At 36.9% G+C, this 19766-nt stretch overlaps 2 protein-coding genes across 3 annotated transcripts in view; both read left to right on the forward strand.

The window, feature by feature from the left end:
* The first annotated feature begins 5061 nt into the window (after positions 1-5061).
* RPS16 (ribosomal protein S16) lies at positions 5062-8897 on the forward strand. 2 transcript variants are annotated; one of them, XM_083365425.1, is made up of 6 exons: positions 5062-5140; positions 5273-5325; positions 6658-6759; positions 7413-7509; positions 8453-8500; positions 8684-8897. In XM_083365425.1, the coding sequence occupies exons 2-6, from the start codon at positions 5278-5280 to the stop codon at positions 8827-8829; spliced, it is 441 nt and encodes a 146-aa protein (XP_083221551.1). In that variant the 5' UTR covers positions 5062-5140; positions 5273-5277; the 3' UTR covers positions 8830-8897. The 2 variants fall into 2 exon arrangements, with proteins under 2 accessions (XP_083221551.1, XP_083221552.1); XM_083365426.1 differs by having other exon boundaries at positions 5083-5092.
* Positions 8898-13664: 4767 nt separating this feature from the next.
* OTOGL (otogelin like) overlaps positions 13665-19766 on the forward strand; it is a gene marked incomplete at both ends in the record, with an annotated part of 101193 nt that continues 95091 nt past the window's right edge. Inside the window, 2 exons of the mRNA XM_083365354.1 lie at positions 13665-13684; positions 17685-17733. Coding sequence (XP_083221480.1) covers positions 13665-13684; positions 17685-17733 — 69 coding nt within the window. The remainder of the gene's footprint in view (positions 13685-17684; positions 17734-19766) is intronic.

The following is a 19766-nucleotide window of genomic DNA, read 5'->3' on the forward strand; positions in this document are numbered from 1 at the left end:
CAATCCTATTGTATTAACGTTGATATACTGTATATTCCAAATGGAATGAGGCTTATTCCCAGATAGGCAAGAAATGTATTTCAATATTATCTTTTCACTGCTCAATTGTCTGACCACCACAGAACATGTCATCAGTTATAGTCTGCATCCCTAGTCAAAATTTAAACAGCAATCCCCTTCCTTTCTTAGTTCTATATTTCCTTACAATGAAGTATCAGTACTGCCTTTTTAGCTTTTTCCATTCATCCTTATTGGCATCCAATTTGTACATATGACTTAACACTATACCTATTATGTTACAGCTCACCACTCACCCTTCTAAGTCTTACATGTTTACTAGACTAGGTGAGTCTACTGAGACAACTAGGTGAAACAACAATTAGCCTTTCAAGAACACAATATATGTTGCTTCTCATAGACACAGTAGTTCAAAGAAAAGAAGCAACATTTCTCTTTTAGTCTTTACACTAGCAAATAAACATAGAAAAGTCCACTCGAAATGCTATTTTGTATTCATTTTTTAATGGCTAAGTTCTTCTTAACAAACAGAAGATACAGAAGCTATTCATAAGTAATTTATATAAGCAATTATTTGCGAAGCATCTAATTGTATGTGACATAGCCAACTATTTTTTTGTCCTGCTTTCAAAGTCTTCATTGGCGTGTTCTCAAGAGACCACCACTTCCCATCATTACTTTACAAACAGCTCATCCTTTAATGATTTCTTTTTTCATGCTGACTAAAGATATGGCAGGAAGCCACTGTTACTAAATATATTCATCTCTTTATCTGACAGCCCTGACAGTACAAAGCAACTTGTATGACAAGGAGTCATGGTAAATGCGAAAAGCTAATATAAGCAAAAAGATATTCCTAATCATTAGTCTGATGGCAAACAAATGATTTTTTAAAAACTGTATAATTCAAAAACAGGAGCTTACATTGACATTCTGAGTATAACATGAAAATTTGATTTTTTGATGATCATGATTAAATGGAATATTAAAAAAATAGCATGAATGGGGAAGGCTAAGTTTTAGGAATGCCTCTGTCCAGATGAAAGCTTGTATTTTTTAAAGTGTTGATCTAGAACAGGTGTGTCCAACCTGCAGGCTGCAGGGCCCTGGACAGTTAGTAATGCATCCCCATAAGATTGTAAACTTTTAACATTATTATGTTATTTGTATACATTGACTATATTACTTATTTTATATGTGGCCTAAGATAACTCCTCTTCACTCAGTGTGGCCCAGAGAAGCCAAAAGATTGGACACCCCTGCTCTAGAGACAAAATGAATCATTCAGGTTTCTATAGACATTTATTGCTGTGCATTTCAAGTATGTTGTCTACACCCTTGAAATACAGTGCCTAGTCTAATGGCTACTTTGAGGTTTTGACCATTTAAAAAGAAGTAATGTGCTGATCGCTCGTCTTCATCTGAACACTCACATTGTACAATTAATTATTGCCTTGTTGAATATATTGACTGAAAAACAAATTGTGTTATTGTAGAATGAAAAACCCAATTTACTTAACGATTCCCCAAAACAAAAAGAAAAAAAGTTTGTATATGAACACTATGGATAATATAGCAATATATCATGCCTAGACAAAATGTAGGATCCTCTGAGTACATGATACATCATAGGATACAACGTATGTAGGTTGTGCTAGTGTTAATGTCCAAAATGTCATGTGAAAGAACATGCTATGATATAAAAGTAGGATTTTTAAGATCCTTTTTTGATACCACTTTCTGTATCTTAGTTGTTGTTTGGCACATATACAGAATGCTGGTTATTATTTTTGTAACATTTGATTATTATTTCAATAAGGTTTAACAAGAATAAAGGAAAACATTTTATTTCATTTATATCTTATTTTTCTTCTAAGACCTCAAGATAATTTGTGTGGGGATTTCCTTCTGCAGTGCCTTATTACTTTGTGCTGAGTGTATGACTGGCTCAACATTACCCAGTCAGTTTCCACAAACGGAAACGGACTTGACCCTTGCTCTCTCAACTCCTAGTCTAAAACCTTTAGCCATTCTGCCTTGCTCTATTCCCAATTCCCTTCATTAATATTCAGAAATGCCTTTTATTTGTAGAAAAAAGTTTTGCTTGCACAAATAAAAGTATTCCCCCCCTAACTTTATGGTTTGATTACAGATTTCAGTCCCTGGAATAGTCTCATGTGGACCCACATATGACCCATTTCTTTACAGACTCTGTAATTGTATAGCATCATTCTCTTAACAATCTGGATTTAATTGACGGCCCAATTCTAAATTTGTAAGGCACTCCAATTTAACACATTTCCAAATGTTCTGTATTTGTGTAATTACTTTTGATGCTACTATTGGCAAAATTATGTTTCTTGATGTTATCAACAATATTTGTTGATACAGTAATTTCTGAGTCATTAAGTTGATGTGATTATTTTGTATATTGAATAGTCCACAAGTCTATATAGATAGTCCTTGACCTACGACAATTGTGATTGGAATTTTGATTGCTAGGAGATGCAATCATTAAGCAAGTCATCATGTGACTGCTCCTGATTTTACCATTTTACTATGATTGTTAAGTGAATCACATAGCAAATCAGGCTTCCCCAATTGATATTGCTTGTTGAGAAGTACGGTAACTGGAAGCATTGTTGGATGCTGCAGCTGATCCTAAATGTGAGCTGATTGACCACAGAGATGATGTGATGGTCACAACTTTAAGGACAGAGCATAAATAACTTTTTCCAAGGCTACTGTAACTTTGAACAATTGTTAAATGAACACTAATAAGCCAAAGACTACCTGAATACTATGTTGTAGGTGAGGGGTAGGCAACCTTGGCTCTTTTATGACTCGTGGACTTCAACTCCCAGAATTCCTGAGCCAACCATGCTGGCTCAGAAATTCTGGGAGTTTTAAGTCCACGAGTCATAAAAGAGGCAAGGCTGCCTACCCCTGTTGTAGGTGAATGACTGGTACATCAGGTATTTTGCAATCTCCTTGAAAGAGTGGCATAACATCCAGAAGGTTTCCTCATCACACATTATTTTTTTTTCTTATGTAACAAGTATTCTGAACAATCCAGACTACAGTACTGTTTTTTTTGTGTTTTTGGTTTTCAAACCACTTTTTTTCAAATAAAGTACTTATGTGTTTTGGTTCATTATTATACAAGCAAATGTTCCTTAAAGATAGATAACATTAAGGTTCTGGCAATTGTGAATAATAGGGAGAAATGCATTGGACACCCCCCCCCCCCAAATCCCTGTACTATATTTGCCTTTTCTCAGTCCAATTCAGCAGTGCCAGGATATCTTGCTGTTGTCACGATTATGAAGGAGCTACTCATTCCTATTTTTTCTTTTACAAGCAGATGAAATGAATATCATGATAGCAAGAATAGTCTCAGTAGTACTGAACTGGTTTTAGAACAAAAGGATGTCATACTCATGGAGGAGTATCCATTCTCTTGAATCAGCATTGTAGATAAATGGACTATAATGGAATGTATATTTTAAAGAGAAGAATTGTGCTGGAAAAATGATATGACAATATCCTCAACCAAGTTTCATATATGTATATATTCATTCCAAATTTCTTCTGAAAAAACAGTATAGTGGCCTCACCTGCTAAACAGCTTTATCCTCACTGTATAGTCTCTGATTCATGTTCCCCCAGCAGCAGATAATCTTGTTATACCAGTTTTATTATACTTCAATCCAGGCCCTTTTCTCAACACCTTTTAAAGCTTGAAATGATGTTAAGGAATAAATTTGGTATCAACTAGTGAGTCTCCTATGCCTCATTTCCTAATACCTAATTCCACACAACAAAAGAAACCCAATATATTTGGACCACATAGCACTACTACTTTAAAGATACTTTAGTAACCTCTGGGATTAATTAGAACTGCAAAATATAAACAATGTATATATTAAGAGCCAAGTCACTAAATTAAAATAATTAGTGCATAAGAGGCACATGCATATAAACATGTAATCATGTTCATGTTTTTCAGCCATTGTGGTTGGTCCAACAACTGCAGCTTGGTTTATGCTATATTTTTTTATATAACTGCACATAGTAATTATAGATTCTGTTCAGTTGGTTGTCCTTGAAAGTATTTAGTGGCCTTTTCAAAAATCATTTATCGGGGGTCATGACTAACATATAAAGTAAAATAAACTCAATTATAAATGATTGAGTGTAAACAGAACATTTCCGCACGTGATTGCCCACGGCTGGTGAAATCCCGGTCTTCTCAAACAAGTTTTCTGGGTCTGCATAAGACACCGAAATTAAATTAAGCATACCGGCCGGTTTCCCATAGACCAGGGCAGGGGTCAGCAACCTGAAACAGTGAAAGAGCCACTCGGAACCGGTTCCGTCACAAAAGGAAAAACTAGGAGCCGCAAAAAATGTGTACACATGTGTGTACGTGCACACATGCGCAGAACAGGGTTTGACTGAAGAGTGGACCCAAGGCGAGATATGCACCTACCCTGCATATTTGAATTGTTGGTTGAACTTTTTTAGTCCCACTTTGATTTTGGATTGCACATGGCAGGAGACGGCTGAGCCACATGCGGCTCCGGAGCCACGGGTTGCAGACCTGTGGACCAGGGGTAGGCAACCTCGGCTCTTTTATGACTCATGGACTTCAACTCCCAGAACGCTCAGGAATTCTGGGAGTTGAAGTCCATGAGTCATAAAAGAGCCGAGGTTGCCTACCCCTGCCATAGACTAATATGCTCAAAAGTGTAACTACCCAATACATGGTTCAGCCATGTGAATGCAACCTATGCGTATCCTTAACAGCCACCTCTTCACGATTAAAATGCGTGGATAGAAATTATAATTTAATCGGGGGGGGGGAAAGCCACTAGGAGGAATGAACGCGGACCTCAGCCTCTTTCTGTCACCGAAAGAGACGAGCGAAACCCCTCGCCTATTCCGACAAACTTCCCCCCCCCCACACCCACAGCAACGAGAGCGGGAAGACAAAACAGAACCCCAGAGCGGCTGCCGGAAAGCGATGCGTCGCGCTTCCGGAAGTGACGCTCCCTTGGCGGCCCCTGGGAAAGTTAGTTGGGAAACCCCGTTCTTTCTTTCGCTGCTGCTTTTGCCGAAGGTGGGTGGGTGGGTGTCGCTCTCGCGCGTCCGAGCTTTGCCGTTGGGGGAGAAGCGGGGGGGGGGGGGAGCTCTCGGTCTGGTCACTCACTAGCTTTGTCGGTTTGTCTCTCTCTCTCTCTCTCTCCTTCAGGCGCCATGCCGGCTAAGGGGCCCCTCCAGAGCGTTCAGGTTTTCGGCAGGAAGGTGAGGCTGGCGTGGTTGTTCGGACGGGCCTCAGTTCCTTGTCTCCTCTTCCTCCATAAAAAAAAAAAGCCGAGAAATTGAGGCGGTAACGGGATGCTATTGTTGCCCGAAAGTTGCCTTGGCCCGGCCGGCTTTCTGGCGCTGAAAAGTAATCCCACGTTTCTCGTTTTCTGCGCGCGCAATGGCACTCTTCCGCGGCCACGTTTTCCCACTTGAGTGGCGGGATGTGGCCTGAGCCTCGGTGAAGGAAAACGGCGTGTTAACTGCGGCACGTGAGATGGAAGGACGGACAAGCTATTTGACTCTTCTGGGGATGGGCTTCAGTGGGGGGGGGCGGTGGTGCTATTTTTTTAAAAAATTCCATTTATATCCCGCCCTTCTCCGAAGACTCAGGGCAGCTTACTTACAAGCTTAGCAGTAGCCTTCATTCTATGTATATGCCTGCTTATTAGGGCTTTCACACACACACCCCTAAGCGGCATTATTACAAAGTCAGCTTAATTGCCCCCAACAATCTGGGTCCTCATTTTACCTACCTCGGAAGGATGGAAGGCTGAGTCAACCTTGAGCCTGGTGGGATGCGAACCTGCACTAATTGCAGGCAGCTGGTGTTACTTGAGGCATTAGCCCACTGCTCCACCAAGGCTTATTATTATTTCATGATAGATAGGTAGATAACCTTTATTGACATTTTTTTTCTCCTGTGGGCACAATGCACACATTAAAAATGAAATTTAGTTGCTTCCTCTCAAAGTGCACACATAACATAACACATTAAAAACGTACTGTATATAACGTATAGTTGCCCCATGACATAGGGTGCCCACAATTCCCGTCGTTCTTTGCCCTTCACCAAAATAAACCATACAATGGGAATTTTGTTGGCATATTTTTCCTGAAAAACCATCCTGTCCAGCTCCTGAATATGCAAGGCTTCCTTCCACCAGTTCATGTTCAAGGCCCTGGGCAATATGGGTGGCACACACGTTTAAAAAATAATAAATGTATGGGATAAGCTCAGTGGCTTCACAATAGAAAGTTATCTCAAAAATTCTCATTTTATCTTGTAATCAGTAGGTTCCTTTTTTGAGTTTTCTATCTTAATTGACAATTGCACCTAGTAGGTTTCTTGCTTCGTGGCAACAAGTGAAAATGGGATAGATAAAAGCTTCAGTTGATTGGTTTCAGTAGCAAAATGTATATACAGTGGTAATGTGTAGTGGAATTTTTTAGATGTTTTATCTTTGATGCAGTGCTGATAGTGCTTGTCTGTTATAAAGACACTAATTTTGCCTAATGTTTTTATTATTGTCCCAACCAACCCCCATTTAGAAAACTGCTACAGCAGTTGCTCACTGCAAAAGAGGAAACGGACTTATTAAGGTGAATGGAAGGCCTCTGGAAATGATTGAACCCAGAACTCTCCAATACAAAGTAAGTGATTTTTCTATGTATGTATAATACATTTTGTGTGTATGTATAAACTAATAACTCTTTTCTTTTTTCCCCTTCTTCTGTTTTAAAAACTTAAGTTCTGATAAAAGGGCAGTGAATTTCAAGGGTTTGAACTGTCCCTTGATAAATATACTTAGCATTTTTCTAAAAACTTTTTATCTGTTATTCAGAATCCCTTGCATTGTTATTAAAGTTTCAATACTTTGCATGCATTTTTGGAGAATTTGGCAAGAGTTATATTGATGTTTGTCTTGAATTACTTCTGTCAGTAGTGCTCTTTATTCCTGGTATACAGTATTTTTCTGCTAGAGTGCAGTAATTGAAAGCTGTAAAGCATTTTTAAGCAAATGAAATGGTTCTATTTGGTTCTGTGTTATTGCATGGAACTTTTGGAGAAGTTATTTAAGGGTACTTTCTTGAAATATAATGAATTACAGTAATTGAAGTGGGTGAATTGCTAAGATGGCAAGATACAGGTTTTTAAGGTTATTTTCTATAATTTCCCTTGGTGATGTAAAAGTAGTAAATTCAAAGAATATTGATAGCCTGCATTCTATAAATCTTCCTCAGACATTTCTGCATTAAATAAGAAGCTTGTTTAGGACTATAACTAAATACTTTTTCTCCCCCAGCTACTTGAACCAGTACTTCTTTTGGGCAAAGAACGCTTTGCAGGAGTTGACATAAGAGTCCGTGTGAAGGGTGGCGGTCATGTGGCACAGATATACGGTATGAGCAGTTAATATTTTACAAGCAGAAAAAAATATTAAATGTATTCAAATACATCAACGTGTATCTGTAAAATGTGTTATCACCTGTGTTATGGTTTGTTAATTGGTTTCTAACCTTTTCTCACCTGGTATCTCTGGATGTATTTTACTGGCTCCTAGTTAGATTGATTGTTAGTCCACTTGATTTACAAGTGTAGGGAAGTTTGCTTTTATTATTTTTTATTTATTTTATTTTATTTCCATTTATATCCCGCCCTTCTCCGAAGACTCAGGGCGGCTTACAAGCTTAGCAGTAGCCTTCATTCTATGTATATGCCTGCTTATTAGGGCTTTCACACACCCCCTAAGCGGCATTATTACACAGTCAGCTTAATTGCCCCCAACAATCTGGGTCCTCATTCTACCTACCTCGGAAGGATGGAAGGCTGAGTCAACCTTGAGCCTGGTGGGATGCGAACCTGCACTAATTGCAGGCAGCTGGTGTTACTTAAGGAGGCATTAGCCCACTGCTCCACCAAGGCTCTTATTATATTTGATGACTTGCTCTGTACCAGATTATTACTCCTTATAGTTGTTTATACATATGTATAGATGCCAGAAAGCAAATTTGATCTAGAGATTAAGGCACCAGACTAGAAGGCAGGAGATTATTGGTCCTGCTTGAAACTTTAGCCTTGAAAGCCAGCTTGGTCACTTTAGACTAGTCACTCTGAACTCAACCCACTGGTTGTGGGGAAAATAAGAGGAAGGTATATTGGATATGCTGGCACCTTGAGTTATTTGTAAAAATAAAAGTGGGATACAAATAAATACTATTATAAATCTGAAGTACTAAATTGCTCCAAACACTCCACAGTTAATATATATGATTTAACTTTTACTAGAAACTTGCAGCATTTTTCTTTTAACTTGATATTTTATTTTACTTATTTCTTCTACAGCAATTCGGCAATCTATTTCCAAAGCACTGGTGGCTTATTACCAGAAATGTAAGTTTTCATTTTCACTACTTTTCATCTCATTTAAGATCAGTTGTATATTGACCATATAGATTAAGTGCTGTTCAAAGACTATTTCTTGATGCTTCTTAGTTACCATTTCTGAGTAATGTTATAGTAGTGATTATAAACAATAGCTTCAAAGTCTAATACAAACGTTTTATTTTTCTCAAGATGTTGATGAAGCTTCTAAGAAAGAAATAAAGGATATCCTCATCCAGTATGATAGGACCCTGTTAGTTGCTGATCCTCGACGTTGTGAGTCCAAGAAGTTTGGTGGACCTGGTGCTCGTGCACGTTACCAAAAATCCTATCGTTAAAAGGAAACTTTTTTGTCTATTTGAAATAAAGGATAAAATTTAATAAATAAATTGTGTTTTGAAAACTATATTTCAATTTGTTTTTGTGATGTTTCAAGGGAATGCTTAATATGTATGATGCAGAATATATCCATGTGATTAGAGTCAGTTTTAATATTATATTAGCTACTTTCAACTTCTTTCTTTTAGTGCAATCTTAAGGGTTTATTCAACATGAATTATAACTTAGACACAATTCCATAAAAGGATACAGTATATTTGGGTTAACACTTAATGTATCTTATGTGAATAAGAAGTATGTCCTCTTTCGATTTCTTTGCCTTGACTTCAGCTACATAGGCTTTTCTCAAAACTGGCAGGACATTTTGGAACAAAGTCCTCCATTCAGTGGATGCTGTAGACTGTGGCCCTAAACTCAATAGTAAATGTTTTTACCACAGTCCAACAAATCATATATGGAATTCTTGAGACAATAGTAAAATAGTTCTAATTACCTAAAATTACTATGTTTTGTTTGTATAATTTGTTTTTAAATTATAGAAATATGTGTCTCATGTATTCCCATGTGTTGTCAAATTCTATATCTTCCAGGTATTGATTTGTAGTGTTAACAGATTTGCACAAAAAGTTCTCAGTCCTGCCTATAATTCCCTCTATAATGAAAACAATATTTAAACTCACAAAAATATATATTAAATATATTTTAAAGGATGTTCCAAACACCATTTGTATCACATTCTCCATAGTTCTTTTGATATCCTAACTACTCTTATAAAGGACTCTGATTCTGAAAAGTTAAATGAGGTTGGGCCTGATTTAGATGAGAGACCATCAAAAAATCCCTGAGCTGAAGACTTGTTTGGAAGTAGAAAAGATCCTGGAAGAAAGTAATAGAAAAATGCTTCAGTTTTACTAAGAAAACAACATGGTTGTATCAAGTCACCAGAGTTTGGGGGAGATTGTGATACTTAAAGAGACTTCTTAGGTGGAGACAAAAGGTTCATATATCCATAATTAAAGAATATTTTTGATTTTTCCACCTTTGTAAAAGGGAGGAGAATTTGCTATTTGAGAAAAATTGCTAGTGATGACTGAAACCAGGGCTTTTTTCCTCATAGAACGCTCAGAACGGAGTTCCGGCACCTTTTTTGGATGGAACCTTGTAGGGTAGGCAAGGTGGGTTGTATGATATGTGTGAGTTCCGGCACCTTTTTCTTTTACAAAAAAAGCACTGACTGAAACTAATGTGCCTCATTTATTTGGTTCCACATTTAATTTTGCATCTTAAGCAGTGGGCATCTCCACTTCCAAATTGTTATCTCCTAACTGATAATAGAGTTCTGCCACACTCCAGGATAACATTTCCTATCTGTTGGAAAGAAAAATTTGTTAATAATCTTGGTGTTCTGGGAATGTTTATGTGTACACATTTGTATGCTATATGCTTCTTTTAAAAAGGATGCTTTTAAGTATGTAATGGAACATTAAGTTAGTGAAGGTAGAAGATTTCAGCTGCTTGTAAGTTACACCTTTGTTCAGTAGGACCAGGTTTTTCCAAGCATACTTAATATATCAGCAGATACTTTTAATCATATGTAAGAGACCATCCCTCTCCATTTTTATTCCCATGGAAGATACTCTGTTCATATTAAAAACAATAACTTATGTTCCAGTTCTAAATAGAATGGAAGTGAGGAACTTCTTCCAGACACGCAGGGTTTCCTTGCTATTCATTATTTTCTTTATTGCTTTTACTTGATGCAAACTGCCCAAAGTCATTCTGAGTCATTTGGTTTCTAGATCACAAAGTTTCCTTAATTGCTGGCATAAAACATTTTAAAGTGGAGGACACAATGGCTTTTTACTTCCACACAGATGAGTTAGGTTAGGAAGATAAAATGGCCTTTGCTTATCTTTTTGAACAGTATTTCAGTTTGCTGTCAAAAAAGCAGCTATCTAGGCCCCAAACATTTCTGCAATTACAGCAACTGCTGACTAGTAACGAAGGAATAGAAGAAACTAGACAATGAGCTGAAGGAACCAAATAATAGATTTGGTACTACATTCCTACAAAGGTTAACAAAATTATGTTTCCAAGTGAAGGAGCATCCTGTAATGTCAATCGAAGGCTTTGTAATTCCTGTATACTAAATTGGTACACACTACTGGAGTTGTCTCCCTTGTTTTTATTTGAACATGCCTTATAGTTTGTTAATGAAATGTATCGAATGATGTCAAGTAATTGTTAAGGATTTGCCATCAGAACTGATTTAAGCTTGATACCAGTGTAAAACAGAATTGATCTAAATTTTATTCTATTAGTATATGGTCAAATTAATGAACACCCTTAATAGTTTGTAGCAATGTAGTAAAAACATCCAACTAATTACAATGTCCATGGTAAATACAATTAAACTTGAAAATTGTTGTTGTTGTTAGTTGCGAAGTCGTGTCCGACCCATCGCGACCCTATGGACAATGTTCCTCCAGGCCTTCCTGTCCTCTACCATCTTCTGGAGTCCATTTAAGCTCACACCTACTGCTTCAGCGACTCCATCCATCCACCTCATTCTCTGTCGTCCCCTTCTTCTATTGCCCTCAATCTTTCCCAGCATTAGGCTCTTCTCCAGTGAGTCCTTCCTCCAAACTTGAAAATTAATAATGAAAAAATAACAAAAATATAAGACAAAATGGAAGTGCACTTCAGTGTGACTCTTGATTCCAAGGGAGATATTTCCATAAGGGAACAGTGCCTGAGAAAGCACCAAAATGTGATCCATAGCAGTCAAAAAGCTCTATAAAATAGCTAATAGTAAAGTAAACGTAAAAATCAATCTCAAATTACCTCTTTGGTGGAGACAGAATGAATTGGAAATGGCCAAAATGCCGTAATATTATTCTACTAGAATACTAGATTGTCAGGGGAAAAACGTTCCTCTTTTAGGGCAGGGATTATAACTTGCTTGCTGGTTATTTGCACTCTGAAAACATTACATTATTATTTTTTTCAAATACTTTTCTAAATGTACATATAAAGGAAGACAGTGGATCCTGATTGCTAGAAGCTTCAAAGCTGACATGCAAAATGATCTCTTTAAGTATTGTGGCTTGGCATGTCTGCTCTCCCCAAGCATTATAAAGGATTGATTCAGTTCCACAGAGGAGTAGGAGCGTGGGGGCTCATGTAACTAATACTGATACAGGTTGCCATGCATTGCTAATGAGAAAAGCCTGGCCAAAAGCATCTGCAGCATTTTCAAAGCTCAAAAGCTGTATGCAGCAAGCTAGTTTCATTCCCTATTATCACTTAACATTTCACTTTATCAAACTGGAAAGAGCCTGCAAATGATAAGTGACTTTTAAAATGCTTTCCTAATTAAGGGCACCAGTTTGGACAATTTTTTTTACCGTAAGCAGCTACACTGAGATGAACTTAGTGAGAAAAATCAATTTCATGATACTGTGGCACATTTTGGGGGTTCACATTCTGTTTTTAACCTTCAAAGGTAAGTCTTTGTTTTACTTTTAAATTTAACATTGCTTAAAAATATTTATAAATATGTTCTTTATTTTTTCCTTTTGGAAAAAGTAACATTTAGAAAAATTAAAGTGTTTTATCCATTCTTTGAAACTAATTGCAATTATAATATTATTAAAAAGAGGGTTCAAAGATATTCTTTGGATTAAAAAGACCAAGAGTTAAGTCCTATTGTGTCCAAAGGGTTTTACCAATAGGTTTTATTCCATATATATTACTCTTCTCCATAACATTTTTTCTCATATTAGCTAGAAGTCAGTTAACTAATGTGTTGACATGTCAGCACAAATGTTTAATTAGTAATAGCATTATATGGATGATTCTGTCATTCTTGTTGGATAGTTGATAATTTAAGGAATTAAAAATCTCCCCTTTTTGGGGAAAACCCCCCGCCAAATTTTTTAATTTTAGTAACTGAACTCCAGTAAAAGACTGCCCTTAGAGCTCAGACTATTGATATAAATTCTAAAAGAGTGTGTGAGAGAAAGAATGATTGATTTTCATTATTTTTATGCAATAGACTCTATCTGTGAATTACATCTCCTGAAAAGAACTACAAGGTGAGTTTGAGTTCCTGTTTGTTGATAATAATAAAACATTCATGTTGGGGAACACAACATTGTACTAATATTTAGAAGTTCAAGATTATTTTTTTAAAAAAAATATATTTTAAACAACTTTTACAATAACAGTGGTGTTTTTCAAAGCATGAACTGTCAGAGAAGGATTGCCCAAAGATATCTGTATGATGTACACAACAAATTTATAATTTCAGAAATCCTTATAGGGCACACACTTTTTACATTTGAAAGAGCATGAGTTTGAGATACTGTTTGGAATCTGAGAAATCCCAGTTAAGAAAAGTCTTAATTGTAGTAGCATGTTTTGAGAAAATCTAGGCATTTTCTGTTAAGCCTGTATATGTTTCTTAAACTTTTTTTCACTCGGGGCTGCTTCCCACTTTTAAAAAATAATGGAGGACTCCCAAAGAGCTTTTGTTTTTATGGGTTGTATTTATTTATATTTGCCATATAAAAATGAAAATTGATGCATTTGTTGCTGTTACTGCTTTTCATGACTGATGGGATTTTAACATTGTATTATTTTTTAACATAGACTGGCAAATAATGTTGATTTTGTAAATCCGTGAGATGTTCTAGGGGCTTTAGGACCACATTTTAACAAACACTACCTTAGGTCATGTATGTCTAGTCTGGTATCATGCAAATGTGTTGAGGTTGCAACTCCCAAAATTGTCAGCTCACAGAGGAAATGCAATATTATGATAAATGTGTTGATGGTAAGGACCGAAGAAAGGTAGGTGGGTAGGTAGGTAGGTAGGAAGGAAAGGAAGGAAGGAAGGAAGGAAGGAAGGAAGGAAGGAAGGAAGGAAGGAAGGAAGGACGGACTTTAGCATAAAATATTATAATGACCAGCCAGATAATATGTTCAGTAAGACTAAGAAGTAAGGTAAAAGCAGTGAATATAGTGAAAAATAGTGAAAATAAGAAGTTTATTTTCATAACAAGATTCAAAAAAGCATTTACTAATACTTTATATATTGGAAAATGTGAACTTGAATATTTAAGCTGATTACCTATTCTGCTTCTAGAGTAATCCATAAAAGAAATTTACATTTTTCTCAGCTCTTTCATTGCAATACCAATCGTAGAAAAACAAAATCAGGAAGATTATGCTTAGATTACTGATTCCCACTTTGTTCATAGCTAATAAGAGCAACTTGATTTTAGATTTGAATCAGTTATTGGATCTTTCAGATTATTTTTTTGTTTTGCTGGTCCCATTATTAATCTTATAATTAGCCCCATTATTACCCTGAAACTTTTGCTTCCTTAAGGTTAGGGGTGACAATGGTTTTAACATTAATAACTTCAGGATCTGGCCTTCTAAAGAGCAGTCAGGGTTGTTCTCCTCTAGGACTGACTGGTTTGATCGCCTTGCGGTCCAAGGGACTCGCAGGAGTCTTCTCCAGCACCAGAGTTCAAAGGCCTCAATTCTTTGGTGCTCAGCCTTTCTTATGGTCCAACTTTCACAGCCATACATTGCAACTGGGAAGACCATAGCCTTGACTATATGCTCTTTTGTTGACAGGGTGATGTCTCTGCTTTTTAGTGTGCTGTCTAGATTTGCCATAGCATTCCTCCACAGGAGCAAGCGTCTTTTAATTTCTTAGCTGCAGTTCCCATCTGCAGTGATCTTGGAGCCCAGGAAAATAAAATCTGTCACTACCTCCATTTCTTCCCCATCTATTTGTCAGGAATTGAGAGGGCTGGCTGCCATGATCTTGGTTTTCTTATTGTTGAGTTTCAACCCAACTTTTGCACTCTCCTTCTTCAACTGCATTAAGAGGCTCTTTAGTTCCTCTTCACTTACTGCCATCAGAGTGGTATCATCTGCATATCTTAGGTTGTTGATATTTCTCCCAGCAATCTTAATTCCAACTTTTGATTCATCTAGCCCTGCCTTTATCATGATGTGCTCTGCATATAAGTTAAATAGGCAGGGTGACAATATACAGCCTTGCCAGACTCCTTTCCCAATTTTGAACCTATCAGTTGTTCCGTGTCCAATTCTCACTGTTGCTTCTTGACCCGCATATAGGTTTCTCAAGAGACAAATAAGATGGTCTGGTATCTCATCTCTTTAAGAACTTGCCACAGTTTGTTGTGATCCACACAATCAAAGGCTTTAGCATAGTTAATGAAACAGAAGTAGATGTTTTTCTGGAACTCCCTAGCTTTCTCCATGATCCAGCATATGTTGGCAATTTGATCTCTAGTTCCTCTGCCTCTTCAAAATCCTGCCTGTACTTCTGGTAGTTCTCGATCCACATACTGCTGGAGTCTAGCTTGTAGGATTTTAAGCATAACTTTATTAGCATGTGAAATGAGTGCAATGGTGTGATAGTTTGAACATTCTTTGGCACTGCCTTTCTTTGGAATTGGAATGTAAACTGTTTTTTTTTTCAAATCCTGTGGCCACTGTTGAGTTTTCCAAATTTGCTGGCAAATTGAGTGTAGCACTTTTACTGCATCGTTTTTTAAGATTTTGAATTGCTCAGCTGGAATACTGTCACCTCCACTAGCTTTGTTGTTGTTCAGCTTTTCTAAGGCCCACTTCACTTCACATTCCAAGATGTCTGGCTCGAGGTCAGTGACCACTTCATCGTGGTTATCAGGGATGTTAAACTCGTTCTTGTATAGTTCTTCTCTGTAATTTTGCCACCTCTTCTTAATCTCTTCTGCCTCTGTTAGGTTCCTGCCATTTTGGTCCTTTATCATGCCCATTTTTGCATGAAACGTTCCCTTCATCTCTCCAATTTTCTTGAAGAGATCTCTGGTCCTCCCTATTCTATTGTTTTCTTCTTTTTCTTTGCACTGTTCATTCTAGCTATTCTCTGGCATTCTGCATTCAATTGGGTGTATCTTTCTTTTTCTCCCTTGCCTTTCGCTTCCCTCCTTTCCTCAGCTATTTGCAAAGCTTCATCAGATAGCCATTTTGCTTTCTTGCATTTCTTTTTCTTTGAGATGGTTTTAGTTGCTACCTCTTGTACAATGTTGCGAACCTCCGTTCATAGTTCTTCAGGCACTCTGTCCATCATATCTAATTCCTTAAATCTATTTGTCACTTCTACTGTATATTCAGCAGGGATATGATTTAGTTCATACCAGAGTGGCCTAGTGATTTTCCCTACTTTCTTCAGTTTAAGCCTAAATTTTGCAACGAGAAGCTCATGGTCTTACTGATAGTTATAATACAGGTAGTCCTTCACTTATAACCATTCATTTAATGACTGTTCAAAGTTACAACAGCACTGTAAAAAATAATTTATGACCATTTTTAACACTTATGACTGTTGCAGCATCGCCATGGTCACATGATCAAAATTTGGGCACTTGGCACTTGCATATATTTATGACAGTTGCAGTGTCCCAGGGTCATGTGGTCACCATTTGTAACCTTCCCAGCTGTTTTCTGACAAGCAAAGTCAATGGGGGAAGGCAGATTAGTTTAATAACTGCATACATAATAACGGCAGAGATTCACTTAATAACTGTGGCAAAAATGTTGTAAAATGGAACACAGCTCACTTACCTGCCTTGCTTAGCAACATAAATTTGGGTTCAATTTTGGTTGTAAGTTGAGGACTAACTTTAAGGATTTTTTTTGGAAAGGAATTCCCAGCAAATAATTGATGAGATAAAATTAGTTTAAATTGAATTGCAGTGGTTAGTATATGCAAACTAGTGATATGAGTTCCGAATGTGTTATGTACTTATAGCCCTGACAATTATAATAATTTATTCTGTCAATGAACAGCAAAAATTCCCCTCACAAAAAGAGACAACACCAAAGAACAATCAAGTAGATGAGATAAAATGCAAAGTTAAAATAACACATAAAAATATGACATAAACTGCTATAATAATGTATTAATTAGTTATGCAAGTACAAATCAAATCTTACAGGCTATGAAGTAAAATATATATTATCTAAAAACAAAATAGCTAGTATGTGTTGAATCTAAAGTGATCAATAAATCAGAAGTGATTATTTCACTAACCAGTTATGTCTTATTTTCATTGGGCAACACAGAATTTGGCAACTGTACATGTGGTAGTTTCATAGACAGTTTATAGCAGGGGTCTTCAAACCTGGCATTTTTATGACTTGTGGACTTCAACTCCCAGAATTCCTCAGCCAGTGTGCCTGGCTGAGAAATCCTGGGAATTGAAGTCCACAAGTCATAAAAAGGCCAAGTTTGAAGACCTCTGGTTTATAGCTTCAATTCTTTTTGAAGCAAGCTCACATGAAGTGCTCTTCCTGGAAATTTATATATTAAGGGCAGAATATAAGCAGACTAGACATCCCTGCAGAGCTTAAAATGTAGTAATACATAACTCTTGAGTTTGAGTGAGTTAATGAACTTTAACTTACATCACTGATTCTGTCATTTTGACCCATTGCCCTTTTCTAATTCTAATGAAACCATTCCTTTTATTATTTTTTCATTTCTTTTCAATCATTAAATGTATCCAACTCTTACTGATTTTTCTATGGTAATATTTCCAACTATAATTAATGTCCATGAACAAAAGATTGGTATCTGTTGTACTTCTAAAAGAAGGGATGAAAAGGGAAACAAACATGCACATTACCTGTTTTTTTAAAAAAAGCTTAGCTCAAGAAAGGTGCCTTTGATGAAGTGAGATAAATCAGAATGAAGCACCTCTCTCACGGGAGTCTGTTTATTCACAACCTTTTCTTATACAGGATTCTCTTTGTCTTCTTCCAGGAATGAATTTACTGTAGTTCCTCAAAAAGGAGATCTCTTAGCAGCTAAGGTAGGCTATACCTCAAAAGGAAGAAGAGAAAAGGCACACACACACACACACACACACACACAAACACACCCATTTGCCAACAAGGGGTGCTTGCTATCCCTACAATGAAGTCTTTGTAAAACAGAATGGAAATGCGAATATCACGAATATCACGGCAGGAATGAGTGCAGTAGTTTTTCCATAATGTACCTATTTTCCTGTAATTCTCAAAATGCAAACCTACCTTAAACTATCCATTCATTCTTTGTAAATAGCTTATTAATCACCCTAATGCATTAAGTGACGTGCACATAAAGTAGAAAAAGGGTGTAGACAAAAAGGACCTGAAATTTTGTTGGTGCTTTGCAAAATGCACAATTGGGAAACCATAGATGAGCTCTTTTTCAGATGTGATAGTTCTATCTGTTCCATAATAGATTCCCACAAACAGATGTTATACTTGTGAAAACTCTTTGGGTCTCATTTAATCTGAGGTACAGTGGATACAAAAAGTCTATACACTCCTGTTAAAATGCCAGGTTTTTGAGATGTAAAAAAATCAGACCAAGATTAATCACTTCAGAATTCTGTCCACCTTTAACATATAAGCTATACAAGTGTGTGTGTGTGTGTGGGGGGGGGAATAACAATAAAAAACTCATAATAATGTGGTTGCATAAAGATGCACACCCTTAAACTAATACTTTGTTGCAGGACAGGACCTTTTGATTTTATGACAGCATTCAGTTGTTTGAGGTAGAAATCTGTTAACATGGCACATCTCGCCTTGGGAATTTTTGCTCACTGTTCCTTGCAAAAGTGCTCCAAATCTGTCAGAGGGGGAGGGCATTTCTTGTGCACAGCCCTCTTTAGATTACCCAATAGATTTTAAATTGGATTCAGCTGGAACCAATTTTGGATCATTCCAAAACTTTGATCTTCTTCTGGTGAATCCATCCTTTTGTTGATTTAGAAGTATGCTTTGGGACTTGTCATGTAGAAAGATTACATTTATCTTCAACATTTGAGCAGAGGCCTAAAGGTTTTGTGCCAAAATTGACTGTTGATTCATAATTCATAATTCCCTCCACCTTGACTAAACCCCCAGTTCCTGCTAAGAAAAACAGCCCCAATGCTGCCATCACCATGATTCACTGGGGGTATGGTGTACTTTTGATGATGTGCAGTGTTGTTTTTGCACCAAACATACTTTTTGTAATTATGGCCCAAAAGTTCAACCTTAGTCTCATCAGACCAGGACACATTCTCCCACATGCTTTTGTCAGACTTGATGTAGGGTTTTGCAAAAAGTAGTCAGGCTTGGATGCTTTTCTCTAAAGAAAATGCTTCCGTCTTGCCAACCTACCCCGCATATGAAGAATACGGGAGATTGTTATCACATTTATCACACAACCAGTATTTGCTAGAAATTCCTGCAGCTCCTTCAATATTGTGTAGGCCTCTTGGTAGCCTCTTACACCAGTTTTCATCTTGTTTTTTCATCAATTTTGGAGGGACATCTACTTCTTTACAATGTCACTGTTATGCCATATTTTCTCCACTTGTTGATAACTGTCTTCACTGTGTTTCATGGTATAGCCAAAGCCTTGGAAATTTTGTGTTTCCTTCTCCAGACTGATACCTTCCAACAATGAGATCTCTTTGATGCTTTGTAAGCTCTTTGCAGAGTTGGCTTTTGCTTTAAGAAGCAATCGGCTTTTCAGAGCAAATGTCAGAAAAATCCTACCAGATCACATGAACTTCATAGTCCTTCTTACAAGAACTTCCTTCCTGTAAGAGGGTATGAACAGTTATGCAACCACATTATTTTTGTTTTTTGTTTTTTCCTTACTAGACAGTTTCAATTTGTTTTCCAATTGACTTGTACAGTTATATATTATATTTAAGGTGGAAAAAAATCTGAAATTATTTATCTTAGTCTGATTATTTTACATCTCAAAAACCTGACATTTTAACAGGGGTGTGTGGACTTTCTATATCCACTGTAGATGAAGACTGAGCAACCTTCTGAAATCAAATTCATGTTAGCTTAA

This window comes from Vipera ursinii, assembly GCF_947247035.1.
Source record: "Vipera ursinii genome assembly, chromosome: 6".
Taxonomy (NCBI): domain Eukaryota; kingdom Metazoa; phylum Chordata; class Lepidosauria; order Squamata; family Viperidae; genus Vipera; species Vipera ursinii.

Coding starts and splice junctions, on each gene's coding strand:
- RPS16 (XM_083365425.1), top strand. CDS start 5,278: ATGCCGGCTAAGGGGCCCCTCCAGAGCGTTCAGGTTTTCGGCAGGAAG. Junction 5,326..6,657: donor TTCAGGTTTTCGGCAGGAAG/GTGAGGCTGGCG, acceptor ACCCCCATTTAG/AAAACTGCTACAGCAGTTGC. Junction 7,510..8,452: donor TCATGTGGCACAGATATACG/GTATGAGCAGTT, acceptor TTTCTTCTACAG/CAATTCGGCAATCTATTTCC.